Source organism: Euleptes europaea, chromosome 1 (genome assembly GCF_029931775.1).
Source record: "Euleptes europaea isolate rEulEur1 chromosome 1, rEulEur1.hap1, whole genome shotgun sequence".
In the NCBI taxonomy this organism is placed as follows: Eukaryota; Metazoa; Chordata; class Lepidosauria; order Squamata; family Sphaerodactylidae; genus Euleptes; species Euleptes europaea.
This window is the reverse complement of record NC_079312.1, coordinates 27761161-27778694: the sequence shown is the minus strand read 5'-3', so window position 1 is coordinate 27778694 and position 17534 is coordinate 27761161. Positions and strand designations below refer to the sequence as shown.

At 46.9% G+C, this 17534-nt stretch overlaps 1 protein-coding gene across 1 annotated transcript; it reads right to left on the bottom strand.

The window, feature by feature from the left end:
* Positions 1-1350: 1350 nt before the first annotated feature.
* LOC130493584 (zinc finger protein RFP-like) lies at positions 1351-12527 on the bottom strand. Its single transcript, XM_056867380.1, has 7 exons — positions 12069-12527; positions 8447-8542; positions 7031-7261; positions 6740-6762; positions 5540-5664; positions 4247-4303; positions 1351-1900 (listed from the first exon to the last, which is right to left on the bottom strand). Exons 1-7 carry the CDS (start codon positions 12486-12488, stop codon positions 1383-1385), a joined length of 1470 nt encoding a protein of 489 aa, XP_056723358.1. The 5' UTR covers positions 12489-12527; the 3' UTR covers positions 1351-1382.
* Between the last annotated feature and the right edge of the window lie 5007 nt (positions 12528-17534).

The window sequence follows — 17534 nt, the reverse complement described above, 5'->3', positions numbered from 1 at the left end:
CAATGTTTACAAGGTCAGGTCAGTGATGTTCTACCGCAGCTAACCGGCTGTTGTTATAATATGTCAAATTAAGAAGACAAAGGAAAGACTTTGCCAGAACTGCCACAGTTGGAAATAATAATAAAAGATAGAAGGGGGAAAATATTTGCTCATTAGATTAAAAGGCCATACAGTTTCACAGATTTATTTGTAACATTTCTATCCTACCTTTTCTCCATCATGGAGTGGAAAGTTTCACACACAAGTTCCCAGGTTTCCAGTCTCCCAGGCAGGTACTGACCACACCTAGACCAACTCAGCTTCAGCAAGGCAGATGCATCATGAGAATTCAGACAATACACCAAGCCCTATGATGTAACAGGTATTTTCTTGGGGGGGAGGGGGAATCTAGCACTACTTCCCTTATCAATGCTCTTCTCTTGCCCCTCCCCACTCTATGCCCCATTTCATCCGTTCACCCTCCCCAAGCCAGTTTCTGAGTTACGGTGGGAGCGAACTGTTATAAATACACTATCAGTATCCCACACCCCCTCCCGAAGCTAGGCTACATTTATTTATTTATTTACATTTCTGCCCCGCTCTCCCCAGCCATATTGGGAGAGGAGGCAGTGAATGTTCAGACCTCTCCCCGACTTGCTCTGAGCTTGATAAAGAGAGAGAGAATGTTCGGGAATGGCTATGAAATAGATCAACGTGCTATGGAACAGGGTGAGGTACACACAGAATGATATTTGGAAAGATAAGGATAACTGAAAAGAGGCGAGCAACAGAATTTGAAGAGGAGGTCCTGATTACTAATGCTACAAATCCTAAGCTTTTGAAATGGAATCAAGGTTCCCCTGAAATGAACAGAGTGTGCGCCTGAGTAAATATATATTTACATTTTGGTGCAAGATATGAAATAAAAGGGTAACCAGTCTAAATGTTAGCTGAGGTAATACAAGTTAGAAGTGTATAGAAACATACTGATGCTCAGCCTGCAACTAAATATTCATGATGACACAGAAGATTCTCTCAAATTATGTACACTTGATGTTATTTAAAAAAAAAATACAAGGAAGGAGTGAAGAAACTTGCCCTTTTACTTACTTTGAGACCAGAAGGTATTTTTTCCCCAATCAAAATTCTGTGCCATTCACAAAATACCATACAAAATGATGCATAATTAGAGCTGAAGAAGACCAATGTAGCAGAACTGGTACCTCAGGGATAGGGTTGCCCAACCTCCAAGTAGGGCTTGGAGATCTCCCAGAATTACAAATCATCTCCACAGGACAGAGATCATTTCCCCTGGAGAAAATGTCAGCTTCAGAGTCTATGGCATTATACCTCACTGAGGCCCCTCCTCTCCCCAAGCCCCACCCTGGAACTGGTAACCCTCCTCAGGGACACAGTTTCAGCTCTGTAGTAGGACTAAACACTTTAAAGAAAGGACAGACTTTCTCTCCCAGGAACTTATCTGACCGGAAAATGTAGATCAGGGACATATAATCAGCATCAAAAAATGCCACCCAACCCCTCTCATAATGCAGAAAAACCTGGATTTTCTCTGGGGTTTCATCTAGGGTGAGGTGTGTCTCCGGCGAAGTAAAAGCCTTATATTCATCCCCACAGAGCCCCAAAGCCCAGACCCCCTGCTCAGGGCTCATGGCGATAGCTCCCTTCCTCTTCACGCACTCCAAGGAGACACCCAGAGCCCAGTTTTGCCCGTCCCCAACTTCCACTTCCCAGTAGTGGATGCCCGAGGTGAATCTTTCGCAGCCCAGCACGATGGTGGTGGTGTCAAATCTCTCAGGGGTGTCAGGCAGCTGCTGCCACACCGTTCCCTGCTTCACGCTCTTCCTGTCTTCACTCACCATAAATACGGGATGAGCCGAGTCGGGGTCCAGAGTTATGACGGCTGAGGGGGAAAACAAATGAAGTCAGAAGAGCTCTGCCACAAGGAAAGCTACCATTTTATTTATACATCTTAATCCAGAATATCCCAATGCAAGACGGAGAGGCTCGCAAAAACAAACAAACAAAAGGGGAAGGATGGGGGGGAAGTGACACCTGTGACACCTGAGATTTTATTGGCTGGAATATTATTGTCCTGGCAAAGAGAGCCGATGGCCAAGTTCAGGCTATTAGACAGAGCAATCCTGAAAGTGTGTGAAAGCTGTTAGGAGACAGCATGACCCCTGAGGCAGCATTAAGTGCCACTTGCGCAGGCTAAACTGCCATTTACGCCACCACAGGAGGGAGCAGCACGAGCCACGGGCACCGGCGCAGCCTCGTCAGCAGTGTTTTACGGGCACAAGGGTTTGCGCTGACGCCAAAGGGGAATTTGTCGAAGGCTTTCACGGTCAGAGTTCATTGGTTCTCGTAGGTTATCCGGGCTGTGTAACCGTGGTCTTCGTATTTTCTTTCCTGACGTTTCGCCAGCAGCTGTGGCCGGCATCTTCAGAGGAGTAACACTGAAGGACACTGTCCTTCAGTGTTACTCCTCTGAAGATGCCGGCCACAGCTGCTGGCGAAACGTCAGGAAAGAAAATACGAAGACCACGGTTACACAGCCCGGATAACCTACAAGAACCAAAGGGGGGTGTTCCTGGGGTGAGCCCTTTGGCCCTGGGAACGCCCCCTTTTGAAGGCACCAACTTGTGCCTGCAAAATTAGTGGCGTAGCCCCATGAAATTCTATGGAGGAGTTTCACTGACTTTTTAATTATAGCCTTTTAGGCTTGCTGCACCCGGCAGCCAGCCGCTTAGAAGGGGTGTGGTGGCGTGGTCCCTGGGTGCTTCCTAACTACCCCCTCCTTAGGATTGCTCTGAAAAGCCCCCAGATGTGGTACCTGGAGGTGTAACAACTAACTGAAATCTGCCAACTTGCTCAGTTATTAGGAGCTAGGTGAAAGATGCCTATTACTCCCATTCTGCAATCATTTCATTGGCTGCCCATCAGTTACTGGGCTCAGTGCAAGATATTTGTTATCGCATACAAAGCCCTTCATGGCCTTAGTGAGTCCATCGTATTTGCAGAACTGCCCTTCTCCCAAACTCCTGGCTTTCCACAAACAATGTAAAACTGAATTATTCAGGAGGGCTTTTTTACACAGGCAATAGAGGGCTGTACATTAATGAATATGATTCAGCAAGATGCTTTGGCAAAGGGTCAGGGATTGTGGACGATACTACAGTACTCCATTGTTCTAAGTATGCGCCTACAACGTAATTTCTGCATCTTTTAAAGCGTCGTGTTTAAATGTTTATGCTTGGTTTCAGGAATGTCTCAGTTCCATTTTCAGGTGTATGCTCGTTTTCAGATTTCTACCATCGAAACCCCATTGTACTGTTTTATTGGATGTCCTGTGCTGTTGACTGTATTTGATGTACACTGTGGGCAGCCCAATCCTGAAGAAAGGAGGTATTTACGAGGCACCCGCGAACAGTGCTGCCTCCTGAGCGGCTTGCAGAGGCATAGAGGGGGCGAAACGTGATTTTTTCCAAGCCACATGAGACTCGCCCAGAGTTTCACAAGGCTACGCCAGGGGTTTTGCAGGCATAGGTCTGTGCTTACAAAAAGGAGCGTCCCTGGGCCAACAGGGCTTAGGACGCTAATGTCAGCTCTGCCCCCAGGAAGCCCCCCTGGACGCCGTCGCAACCATTTATGCCAGAAAAACACTGCCAGTGAGGCAGCGCCGGTGCCCCAGCTTCACGCTGCTGCGCAGCATCCCTATACCAGTGTAAGTGCCCTTGCACTGGCGTCTGTGCCACTTTGGATGGCGCCAGTGGCACTTACGCCGGTGCAGGGGTCACGCTGGCTCTTGAGAAGCTTCCCCCCCCTTCAGGATTGCTCAGCTAATCTGCCTTGAGTCTCAGTGAGTTTGACTACAAATAACATAAATAAAAACTGAGGTAAAGTGAAGGCCTGAGGACGAGCGGCCTCAGTGTTCCACAAGCACAACAGGGAGGCACTAAAGATCACTTGGGAAACTGGTGACATCTTCAGGTATCTGGAGATCTGGGCCTGGGTGTTGACACAGTAATGAGGAAAAAAACCCTCAACTTCATAAGCTACAAGAGGGGCAGCCATGAAGGTCAAGGGAGAGTACAAGCCTTTGCCTGCTAGATGGAGCGACTGTTCCCACGATCCCTTCTTCAGCCACAATGGAATGTTTCTGGGAAGAGAACAAGAGGCCTGGGCGGACGCTGGTTTGATCCTTCCTAAAGGAGAATACCTCAGCACAAAAACAAGAGCAGCTCACCTTTTTTAGATTCTGTTTCCACTTCCTTTGCTCTTGCCAATTCAGATATCATTGTCACTACAGAGGGAGAGAAGAGAAAGAGACTCAAACATCTGTTGCAGTGGTGCTGGGTATAAATTATTTATTTTAAAAGCATACCCTACCCTTCTGTAACTTGTATTGGCTATTCTCTCTCCCCACACACACACAAGTGCTAGAGCAGGGATGTCGAACTCAATTGATTACAAGGGCTGGATATGACATGTCACTTGGGCGGGCCAGGCCATGCCTCGCTAGCCTAGATGGGGGCGGGGTGGCTGCCTTGCGGGCCAGATAAGAGCTCTCAAGGGGGTGGATCCAGCCCTCGATCCTTATGTTTGACACCCCTGTGCTAGAGTTTCTTCATACATTGCAGCTTTCACTGGGAACAAGGACAGCTTATTAGTCAGTTACAGAAAGTGGCATTTGGCTCAGAACTTGGCAGCACCCCCCCCCCAACTCAGCTTTCTTCTTTTTCTGCCACTCGCCCTCACAAGAGGATAATTTAGAAAAATGACCAAACAGAAATTCAGAAATCACAGACCAGCAGGAGAGGACAATGCCCCAGAAGGTTAATGGTCCTACATTCCAGCAGCTGAGGGGGAAAGATTCTCATTAGCTTCAAGAATATCAGTATGGTTGCTATGGGTAAAGTGGACAATGGAGTTGGCAGAGAGGGGGAAAAAACCTCAGGGGTGTGTGCTGCAGGGAAGGAGGAATGTGAAGACGATAGGACTGGGTGGTCAGCCAGTGTTCCCCCATGCTCTGCACATTTATTCACAGCAGAGGCCGGTGGCTCAGTGGTAGAGCATCTGCTTGGCATGCAGAAGGTCCCAGGTTCAATCCCCGGCATCTCCAGTTAAAGGGACTAGGCAAGGAGGTGATGTGAAAGACCTCTGCCTGAGACCCTGGAGAGCCGCTGCCGGTCTGAGCAGACATTACTAACTTTGATGGACCAAGGGTCTGATTCAGTAGAAGGCAGCTTCATGTGTTCAAAGATACTGTGTACTTTTCCCCAAGGTCCATTTCCCCCCATGTCTGCCCTCCCCCTTTTTTCTTCTAATCCTTTCCAGTTATCAAAATGGTTTTTATTTATATTCTGGGCACTAAGGTGGTATTTCTTTGAAGCAGAACACACAATGCTGAGATCCACACATATGTGCCCCCACAAAACAAAACACTCCCCATCCCCCCCCCAAAATAAATAAAAATACTGTCAGAAAATTCTTGACTATTTTAAGTGGCTGCAAACTCTCATTTTTATCTTTTTGTTACCTCGGCATTTTTCCAGAGCCTCCTTGATAACAATATTTTTCAGACTAAAATGCCCAAGTTTCTTTTCCAGGTCAGTTGGAGAAGAAGGAACTGACACCAGCTGTGGCATCTGTCCATCCTGACACCTAGAATGGAAAAGGGGTCCATTATTTTGTAGTCCGGAACATATGTGCATCCCAATCAAGGCCAGGGGAGGTGGGGGGCTAAAGTGATTTTGGAGTTGTTTACAAGGAATGGAAAGGATTCTTTGGATTCCCCCTCACCCTCTGTTTTGACTGTGTTTAACTCCGTTTTATACAGCACAGAATGACAGGGTCAGAAACTTTTTTAAAATGTTCCATAAAGCTTTTGGTATTTAAAAATAATCAGATGAAGATGTAATGCCCTTCTGTGATTATTGACATAAGAAATTCCCACAAACACTAATTGTTTGTGATTTCTGAAAAGGACCCAACCAAAAAGCCCACAGGCTCACACACTACTCTCCTGCTCAGGAAGCAGCCTGAACAAATTGCAGTTTGTTGCAACACTGCAGCAGTTTGCATCCAACATGGAAAAAGAAGAATTAAGCTTAGCGCAGTTGGGATGCTGTTCACTCCACACCATGTGGAACACAGCACCTGAGCCTGACAACTTTTCCCACCAAAAATAACTGGCAGTTTGTTTGCAACACTTGAACGGAGCCTGAGATTTGTGCCCCACGGAGAGCCTTGCTCTTCAAAATCTTTTGTTAAATGTATTTGAAGTATTTGAAGGGCTGTCACTTAAGAGCAAGGCAGGGAGCTGTTGCTGTTGGCAGCAGAAGACAGGACTCACAATAATGGGTTTAAATTGTGGACAAAAAGGTACCAGCTGGATATTAGGAAAAAATTTTTTACAGTAAGAGTAGTTCAGCAGTGGAATCGGCCACCTAGGGAGGTGGTGAGCTCTCCCTCACTGGCAGTCATTAATCAGAGGCTGGACAAGCACTTGTCGGGGATGCTCTAGGTTTACCTTTTGTATAAATGACATATGTGTTTTTTACTGGCTTGTGCTGTATTAATAAATCTGAATCTGCTCTAGGCTGATCCTGCACTGAGCAGAGGGTTGGCCTGGATGGCCCCTTCCAACTCTAGGATTCTACGTAAGTCTACAACAGAGGCTTCCTCAGTTCTCCCTACCACAGGAAAAGGTGATGATGTTTTCAAAAGAACTACATACCTGTTCAAAATGTTCCTGATGTCCTGGGGAAGGGGAAACAGAGAAAGAGCAGTCTCACATTTTTATGCCAGAAATATTGCCAAAAGGCACAGAAACAAGGTGGCAAACAAAGCCTAACAGAGCTTTGAACTTGAATCCAATTTCAAACCAGCACAGTCTAAACTAGGGACTGGGCACAACACCTTCAGTAACGTGGCGCCAGTTTTTCACCAGCACCTGCTTCCTGCATTGCTGGCTTCAGTGCAGAACTGCAGAAAGCCAACGGTGCAGAGAGCCCTAAGACAGCCTCACCTGCAGGAATTCACTTGCCGACTGTTGACATTTCTCCTCCACATCTGTGATCAAGGTATCCAAATGAGCGATCTCCTCTGAGAGTTTGGTCGCATCCCCGTCTCTCCGCTGCACAATCTCTTTGTCATACTTCTTCAGCATAATAATCAGGAAACGCTCTATCTTCTCCAAGAAGTCGTGCATCCGATTAAACTCAGACTCTATTTTCTGCTTCTCAGTTTGCACGTCATCCTGAAATCAACAGGAAAAGGGTACGGCTAGCTCAGGCTGGGGGGAAAAATCCAGTGGTAGGTGCTCCCCAAGTCAGCAGGTGAACTAGGATGGGGCAACTGCCCTGAGTGACAAGTGATTGTAATCCCCTGGACATTTGCCGACGAATGTGGAAGAAGAAGGAGGTACCATCGAGTTGCAACCTACTCATGGCAACCCGATCCACAGGGCGTTCCAGGCAAGAGATGAGCTGTGAAACACAGGCAGGATGGTGCTGCTGCGATCGTCTTGTTTGGGGGCTTCCTAGAGACACCTGGTTGGCCGCTGCGTGAACGGACTGCTGGATTTAATGGGACCTTGGACTGATCCAGCATGGCCTTTCTTATGTTCTTATGCCTTTCTCTGCATAGCAACCCCAGTCTTCCTTGGTTGTCTCCCATCCAAGCACTGATGGTGGCCAACCCTGCTTAGCTCCCAAGCTCTGACAAACCCAAGGCAAAGAATGAGGGGATGTGCCCAAATCATTTTTTTTAAATGTTAGCACAAATTGCTTGGTTGAGGGGGGCAGAGCATACTTGTGCTTAGTAAAATTTATAACAGTCTTGAGAGTTTGGGTAAGGGGAAAAAAACTATCTATATGTGCAAGAAAGCCTTGTACCAGCCCTGGACATGGAGAAGACTTCCTAATTTAGACCATTGATATACCTAGTCTTTCTCCCAACACAGGCAGGACCCAAAGCTGAAAGCAACAATCGACATAATACAAAAATAATTTCAAAAGGTGATAGCAACAGGCAATTCAATAAAGCAGGTAAGCCTTAGGTCTTTCAAGCTTCCTGCAAACTCTTAAATAACAATGTCTTACAGCCTCACCGGAAGGTGTCTGCCTCATCCCTTCCAAGAGGCTGCTCCAGAGCAGCAGGGCAGCAGCAGAAAAAAACAGGCTGTCACAGACTGTATCCTCAAGAGCAAGGGGATCCAGTTGCGAGGGACACCATTGCTGCATATGATAAGACCCATCATACTGTCGACACCCTCATTTTATTAAACCTACAACTGGAAGGTAAAAGTGCCCTGAGGTGAGGCTGTTGTACAAAAAGATTGTGCCTTAGTAAACCTGAATGCATTCACTGTTTCTCCAACGTGAGAACAAATAGGCATCCCTCGCTTCCCAGGTCTTCCTGGACAACAGAGACGAGCGCTTACCTGATCGGCCTGGCTTCGGCACTCCAAGTCTTCTTTAGACTCCTTCAGCTTTTCTCTCCTGTACTTCAGAGCTTTCATGTGGGTGGCAACTCGTTTCTGAGCACAGACCAAAAGATATGTTGGGAAAGCATTTAGGAAACTCACCCCCCCCCAGTCCCATATAAAAGGTCTGTTCAGGATTGCAGTTTTACAGTGCAATCCTGATCAGTTACATCCTTCTAGGATGGCCCAGAGAGCCTTTGTTCTTTCAGCCAAGCTTGCTTTCTGCTGCCACACCTTTTGGGCTTCCCTGGGCCACACTGCAAAGGCTGCCCTTGATCCCAGCCTGCTCCACCCAGCTGAGTCTTGCTGCTGGGCCCAAGGGCCTGTCCAGCCCTGCCAGGCAGTTTCTTTAACCAGGGCTGACCCTGCTTAGTTTCCAAGATCTGACAAGACTGGGATTGCTTGGGCAATCCAAGTCTGGCTGCTCCCAATTCTACTTGCACAATTTTTTTTAGTATTGATATTGTTTATTTGAAACATTCAAAGTGGTTTCCAGTGCAATCCTAGAGTAACTCTGCATAGGATTGTACTGTTATTTCCACTCCATCCCACCCTTCTACCAAACTTGGTCCTGAAGACTGTTTACAAAATCCATAGAACAATAATAAACAATATCAATTACAAAATAGTTGTAAAAGCAGAATGAGCAAACCGAAGTTTGATTAGGCATTCAAACAACAAAGACAGTTACATTCCCTCCCACACACAGTTGTACAAGCAAAAACAAGAAGCCTGAAGTCAAATGAAGTAAAACTCAAGGAGAACAAGATGGCCATTGCCTAGCATCTAAAAGATAACAAAAGGCACCTGATAACTTATCTAAACAGGGATTTTCACTGTCAGGGAACATCCCTGTGATGATTATTACAGGCCCATATGGCTCACATACATGATCTCATTGCAGAAGGCTAGCTGTATTAACCAGTTACTGCAGAAACAACAGGGAGTCTTGTGGTACCCACTTCACTGATGCAGTGTTATCTGATGAAATTCACAAAAGCATAAGACAGAACAACTCTCTGCGCATTTACATGGAAGCAAGCCCCACTGAACTTAGATGGACTTGTTTATGAGCAGACAGATGTGTGTCGCATGTTATCCTTCAGAGTGTCACATGGTAACTTTTTTTTTACATTCTCCCAAGCCTTACAGCAGCGCTGTAAGATAAGCCACATGGTCTGGAACCCGCAGAAGTTAATGGAAATGAGATTCCCCCCCCCCCCGGTCTTTGGTGACATCTCATTGCCCCCCCCCAAAAAAAAATACCCCAGGGCAGAAGGAAGAAGAGGAAGGGACACACACCAAGTCTCTATCTTGTTAGCGACTTAACAGTGCAATCCTATGCAGACTTACACCAATGTTAAACTGATTGAAATCAATGGGCTTAGACTGGACTAGCACAACTGTCAAGCTACAATCTTATGTACTCCTACCTAGGAGCAAGCCTTATTGAATTCAGTAGAATTGGCTTCCAAATAGAGATGCACAGGATTTCACTGTCCAGGCCTACTAAGTCTTAAGTCCCATTGAACACACTGGAACTTGCTTCTGAGGACTGCATAGGACAGTGTTACCAGACTGCCACCTGCCTGGGAGTAAGTCCCACTGAATATAGTGAGCCTTGCTTCCACGTAAAGATGAACAAACTGCAATCCTATGCATACCGCTCTCAGCAATAAACCCCACTGAATACTACGAGGCATACATCTGAGGGGAGATGCACAGGATTACACCAATAGAAAAGAGCAAGAGTCCAGTAGCACCTTAAAGACTAACAATTTCTGACAGGGTATGAGCTTTTGTGAGCCACAGCTCACTTCTTCAGCTAGAATGTGATTCTATCTATCCTTAAGTAGAGAGGAGACACATAATGGCAATGTAAATGTCAAAAGCACATAAACAACATTAGCAGGCATGATTGGATTAGGTGCCATACGCAGAGGGGTAGTAAAGGTAAAGTAAAGGTCCCCTGTGCAAGCCCTGGGTCATTCCTGACCCATGGGGTGACGTCACATCCTGACGTTTACTATGCGGACTGTTTACAGGGTGATTTGCCAGTGACTTCCCCAGTCATTTTCCCTTTACCCCCAGCAAGCTGGATATTCATTTTACCGACCTCGGAAGGATGGAAGGCTGAGTCAACCTTGAGCCGGCTACCTGAACCCGACATCTGTCGGGATCGAACTCAGGTTGTGAGCAGAGCTTGGGCTGCAGTACTGCAGCTTACCACTCTGCTCCACGGGGCTCTTAGAGGGGTAGTAGGCGTGGAGAAATTAGCATTGGTAATGAGACAGGAATCCCAGGTCTCTGTTAAGTCCAAAAGAATGCATAGTCTTGAGAATATTGTTGAAGGCTTTCGCGGTCAGAGTTTATTGGTTCTTGTAAGTTATCCGGGCTGTGTAACCGTGGTCTTGGTATTTTCTTTCCTGACGTTTCGCCAGCAGCTGTGGCAGGCATCTTCAGAGGAGTAACACTAAAGGACAGTGTCTCTCAGTGTCAAGTGTGTAGGAAGAGTAATATATAGTCAGAAAGGGGTTGGGTTGAGCTGAATCATTGTCCTGCAAAAAGTATCAAAGGTAATGTGCTAATCATTGTCCTGTAAGTATCAAGATCATGTGTTAATGAGGGTGTGGCATGTTAATATGGAACCATTGTATCCTGAAGTGATCTGCTAACGTGTAAAATCCAAAGCTAATCTGCATGGCTATTGTTGACTGTAGTCAACAATACCAAGACCACAGGTTACACAGCCCGGATAACCTACAAGAACCATAGTCTTGAGGTTCATTATTAGTTTAATTCAGCAGTCCCTCTTACTAACCACCCTTTGAAATCCCTTTGTAAAAGAGCCGCTACTCCTAAATCAGAGGATTATACCAAACGAGGAAGGCAGCGGAGGATAGTGGTGATAAGTGGTGGTAAGTGCAGGATAGTGGTGATAGGTGGTGGTAAGCGAGTAAACTGAGACTATCGTATTTTGGTCAGGTGATGAGAAGACAAGAGTCACTGGAAAAGACAGTCATGCTAGGAAAAGTTGAGGGCAGCAGGAAAAGAGGAAGACCCGACAAGAGATGGATTGACTCAATAAGCAGTGGTTCCCAACCTTTTTTTGACCAGGGACCACTAGGACTTTTTTGTTCGGTGCAGGGACCCCAAGGTTCAAAATAAAAATTCCGAGAACTTGAAAACAAACTTTAATCATAACTGTTAATTAAACATTAAACTTAAGAATAATATTTGAAAATATTTTTATAATAGAGCTTTTAATTGAAAATATTAATTTATTATGGGTTTATAACTTTGTTCCGCGGACCTTCATTTAGTTCTCGCGGACCCCTGGGGTTCCACGGACCCCTGGTTGGGAACCAGTGCAATAAAGGAAGCCACAGCTGTCAATTTGCAAGATCTGAGCCAGGCTGTCAAAGAGAGGACGTTTTGGAGGACTTTCATTCATAGGGTCGCCATGAGTCGGAAGCCACTTGACGGCACTTAAGACACACACACACAAGTGTCTGCCTGCCGTGACACAGGGAAACCGGGGCGGGGCAAGGGAAGAAGGGGGGGGTGAGAATCGCCCTACCTTGTAGTCCTGAGCCGCCTCCTCGATGGGCAGCATGGGGTGGGCCTTGTGAGCCCGCGACTCCCGGCAGATGACGCAGACGGGGGTCTCGTCCTGCTCGCAGAAGAGCTTCAGGGGCTCCTGGTGCTTGTCGCACAGCCGCTGGCCGCCCCGCGCGTGGGCCGCCTCCAGCCGCAGCCGCTTGGTCACCTCCACGACGTTGCCCAGCTCCCGGTTGGGCCGGAAGCTCCTCTTGCGGGACCAGCGGCGGCACTGCGGGCACGAGGTGTTGTCGTCGTCCGAGCGGCCCCAGCACTGCGTGATGCACGCCTGGCAGAAGTTGTGGCCGCAGTCGATGGACACGGGCTCCTTGAAGTAGCCCAGGCAGATGGAGCACGTGATCTCCCTCTGCAGGATCTCCAAGGGGCTCTCGGCGGCCATGATGGCGGGGAGGGAGGCGGCGGGGGGGGGAGGGAGGGAGGAAGCACGTGGCTCGCCAGGGGGAGATCTGATTGGCCGCGGGAGAGCTCCCGGAAGCGGCGGGGGGGAGGGAGGGAGGAAGCACGTGGCTCGCCAGGGGGGATCTGATTGGCCGCGGGAGAGCTCCCGGAAGCGGCGGGGGGGGAGGAAGCACGTGGCTCGCCAGGGGGGTTCTGATTGGCCGCGGGAGAGCTCCCGGAAGCGGCGGGGGCGTCCGCAACAACCCGGCGCCTGGGAGGAGGCTCCAGAGAGGAGCGATGCAGGAAACTAGGGGTTCGTGGGGGAGGAGGAGGCCCGAGACCGTTGTTTGAAATGATGTGGTAAACGGGGGTTTGGGGGCGGGGGAGAGAGACCTGAGATCGTTATTGCAAGAAAACAGTTTATTGGCAGCTGCTGACTCAGAGGCCCTAATGGGCAGAAATCTCTTGAGCCCCGATTGTACTGAGGGAGAGAGATTTATCCAAATTCAAGATGTGCCAACCCATCAACATTCAGGGTGAAGCTGATAGCACTACAGACGTAGAGGCAGCAGTAGAGTAACAGTTTCACCCAGTTCTTGTTATGGTTCATTGTAACCCTCCGTGACTCTTGCCCCAATTCCTTAGCACGCAGACACACCCTGCCCAGCAACAAGCTATTCCCTGGCTGTCCTAATACATTTCAATACATTTTACAGAAAGGAAAAGAGATTATTGCAAATTGCTAAATCAGTGGATCTTCCATAGTCAGGGGAAGTCTACCCTGCTGTCTCAAGAGAATTGCGGCGCGCGCTTGGAAGCATCGCGGCTGGGAAGTCGGAAGGAGAAGAGTTGTTTTTTACATGCCGACTTTCCTCTCCCACTTAAGGGAGGCTCAGACCGGCTTACAAACACCTTCCCTACAACAGACACCCTGTGAGGCGGGTGGGGCTGAGAGAGCTCGAAGAGAACGGTGACTAGCCCAAGGTCACCCAGCTGGCTTCGCGTGCAGGAGTGGAGACACAAATCCAGCTCGCCAGATTAGAGTCTGCCGCTCACGTGGAGGAGTGGGGGAATCAAACCCGGTTCTCCAGATCAGAGTCCACCGCTCCAAACCACTGCTCTTAACCACTACACCACGCTGGCTCTTACTGGGATTAACTGGTGCATATCAATATATAGGTTTTTTAAAAATGCATTATTTGCATTCACAGTGGGTAGCCGTGTTAGTCTGTCTGCAGTAGTAGAAAAGGGCAAGAGTCCAGTAGCACCTTAAAGACTAACAAAAATATTTTCTGGTAGGGTATGAGCTTTCGTGAGCCACAGCTTACAAATGCCTTCCCCTCCCCACAACAGGCACCTAGGTGGGGCTGAGAGTTCGGAGAGAACTGTGACTGGCCCAAGGTCACCCAGCAGGCTTCATGTAGAGGAGTGGGGTATTTTGAACCCGGCTCACCAGATTAGAGTCCGCCACTCATGTGGAGGAGTGGGGAATCAAACCCGGTTCACCAGATTAGAGCTTGCTGCTCATGTGGAGGAGTGGGGAATCAAACTTGGTTCTCCAGATTAGAGTTCTCTTTTCTTAACCACTATACCATTCTGGCTTTATATGCAAAGTAGGCGCCATATCAGTGACCTGCAGGCATGGACACTGCATGGGTGATTAGAACTGAGTGGCTTTAACTGGGTGCAGAGGCAAGCATCTGTTTATCTCTGTGATTCTGGCTGTGTTTAGATAATCTGTCCCCTCCAAGAGCTGTTCTGGAGGAAGGGCAATGCATTCTTTTAACCTCAAAAATTCTATCTCTTTGGGAACCAAGTTGAATGCTGCCGCACCTTCTTCGGAGTAAATTTACTGGCAGAGAAATTTTGTGACCATAAGGGGCCTTCAAATCTCTATTTAACTCTAGTGTTGCCAGCTTTATTTTCTGGCAGTGCTCCTGTGTTTTTGCAAAGCAATCTAACTGGCAGAAATGTAGCAGGAGAAACTTTTTTTTTGCATGTCTGTCAGCCAGATGTCAAAAGAACAGGAGACTCATCAGCTAACTGCCCCACAGATGTGACACACCAAGTAAATAAACTTCTTTGGGCATCTCCTTCAAGCAAATGCTCCGATGGAGATAAACACTTCATGCTTTCAAGTGTATCAGAGATAGGACTGTGCTCTTACTCTGCATTCCGCCTCTTGTTCATCGATTGTGTCACTGAACAGTGTTGCCAAGAAACCCTTCCCCACCATGTATCTGGGAGAACTGCCAGAGGATCTTGGGATCTTGTCAGATATTTCCAGTAGAAAGGGAAAAGCCACACACAATGTCTCCAGATGTGGTGTAGTGGTTAGGAGCGGTGGACTCTAATCTGGTGAACCAGGCTGGTTTCCCCACTCCTCCACATGCAGCCTGCTGGGTGTCTTTGGGCTAGTCACAGTTCTCTCCAAACGGCCCCACCTTCCTCACAAGGTGTCTTTTGTGGGGAAGGGAAGGTGATTGTAAGCCGGTTTGATTCTCCTTTAAAAGGTTGAGAAAATTGGCCTATAAAAACCCACTCTTCTTCGAGAGAGAGATATCTCTACAAAGTTATGTCCAACAAGTGTTCTTTAGTGCCTCCGTAGGTTTTGCTGAGTAAGCTCTGAACATTCTATATATGCAGCATATATATACTTCCTATTTTTTCAGTAAAGTCTTAGAAGACATCTGGAGATGGTGTGGGTTTTTTTTCCTTTTCATTGCAAAAACTTGGCCAAGATCTGTTGGCAGTCCTCCCAGATACTTGCTTGACAACGGCAGGCAAATAAACAGTAACTAGTGTTGGGGTCATTTGCTCTCACCCTCCTTCCCTGTTGTGCTGCACCAACTGAACAGAGACGCTAAAGATGATCATTTTAAGAAGAGGCTAGATGGCCATCTGTCATCAATGCTGATTCTATGATCTTAGGCAGATCATGAGAGGGAGGGCACCTTGGCCATTCTTCTGGGCATGAAGTATGGGTCACTGGAAATGGGGGGGAGTTAGTTTGGAATTTCCTGCATTATGCAGGGGGTTGAACTAGATGACCCTGGTGGTCCCTTCCAACTCTATGATTCTATGCTTTACAATCAGACAGAACACAGATACAGACATATCCAGTTATTCTGCATTGGTTCGACCTCACTTGGAATACTGTGTCCAGTTTTGGGCTCCACAATTTAAGAAGGATGTTGACAAGGTGGAGCGTGTCCAAAGGAGAGCGACCAGAATGGTTAAAGGTCTGGAATCTGTGCCCTATGAGGAGAGACTTAAGGAGCTGGGTTTGTTTACTCTGGAGAAGGTTAAGGGGTGACATGATAGCCATGTTTAAATATTTGAAGGGATGCCATGTTAATGAGGGAACTAGCTTGTTTTCGGTTGCTACAGAGACTATGACATGGAGTAAAGGATTTAAACTAAGAGAAAAGCAATTCCACCTAAACATTAGGAAGAACTTTCTGATGGTGAGGGCTGTTCGCCGGTGGAATGCGCTGCCTCAGAGGGTGGTAGAGTCCCCGTCTTTGGAGGTCTTTAAGCAGAGGCTGGATGGCCATCTTTCCGGAGCGCTTTGATTGTGGGATCCTGCATGGCAGGGGGTTGGACTGGATGGCCCTTGTTGTCTCTTCCAACCTTGTGTGATTTTGTGCAGCATACTAATTTTTTTTCAACCATCAGATTATCTTAGGTTCCTTGAGATCCCTAAATTCCAGAGAATTTTTACACTAGCATGTTTTAATTCTCTGCCCTCAGCCCTTCTGGAAGGCAGATACCATTACCTCCCGCTTTCTCAGCATATCTGTCCAAAATAAGCACCTTCCTGTCTAGATGGCATGATAACGTGCTTGGACTTCACTATTCTCCCCCCCAAATTATTGCAAAGCAGGTTTGGGGGAGTGCATACCAACAACAAATGGACAATTGGAGCAAGATTCCATGCGGATGCTCTCCCCCCACTCCCCAAAATACACTCCTGAGTGGATGCCAAAACAGAGTAAAACCTCCATGTGGAAGGAACCTGGCAGGGAAGTCTGGAACATGTCCAAGAGATAGCAGAATCATTTGAATGAGGAAACTAAGACTCCAAAATGTCAAAGAGATAATAAGATCAACCTTTAGCCTACAGTAAAAGGTATAATCCAAGATAACGTCAATCAGATAATAGCTGATAAATAGTTATAGACTAGTAGAAAGTTTGATTGTTAAAACTATGCGACTGGTCTAATTAAAAATAGTAATGAGCCAACAGGGACTGAGAACACAGTCACATACATCTACCTCATGCTATCTAATAATATACTGGTAAAAGTAATCTTGCCGGTATGTTAAAAGTGATGGAAAGAAACAGGTAGAGACTGTGAGCTTCCATTAAGTAGGGACTTAGACTATGTTAGAGATGGTTGTAATATGAAGTAATGTGTCAAGCATAAATAAATATGAAAATGTTCGACTCAAACACAGCTTCTTTCTTTTGCTTCTGCTTCTTGGCTGTAAATCTGATTGAGTAAGCTGAATTTTTGGATTCAACAACAGCTCTCTCACTTTATAATTATCAATGTAAACTAATTGCTACTGGATATTCTTTTTAAGCTGAAGGTATTGTATATAATTATTAATAAAGAGAAAATAGATCCCAGGATCCTCTAATAGTACTACGGTTGCATTAGATCCTCTGTGAATCTAGGACTGTTGCTAGGGTAACCCATTGCCAGGAGTTTAATAATCAGGTAGAGGAAAGATGAATAGAAATCTATGACTTCTTACATGCAAATCTGTGTCTTAATTAAATTTGGCAAAAGGCCATTGGCAGCCATTGGCCCTATCAGTGTCTTGACGCCATTTACAAAATCACACTCCTGTGATCTGTATTAAATCTGGAGCAACTGCCACTCCTTAATTCCCAACCAGTAAAACATATTTCAGCCCCCACTTTACACCACTTCATAAACATGCACTGAAGGTTGGGTTGAATCCTCCTATTTCGCCCATCACGATTGTATGACATATCTGTTAAAAGCTCTGAATTTATCTCTGACAGGTGCCTCCC

What these genes read in the sequence shown, in the direction of transcription:
- LOC130493584 (XM_056867380.1), bottom strand. Translation starts at nt 12,488, where the DNA reads ATGGCCGCCGAGAGCCCCTTGGAGATCCTGCAGAGGGAGATCACGTGC. An exon ending in CGGCAAGTGAATTCCTGCAG is followed by an intron (nt 6,763 to 7,030) that starts GTGAGGCTGTCT and finishes CCCCTTCCCCAG; the next exon opens with GACATCAGGAACATTTTGAA. An exon ending in GGCTCTGGAAAAATGCCGAG is followed by an intron (nt 4,304 to 5,539) that starts GTAACAAAAAGA and finishes CTCCCTCTGTAG; the next exon opens with TGACAATGATATCTGAATTG.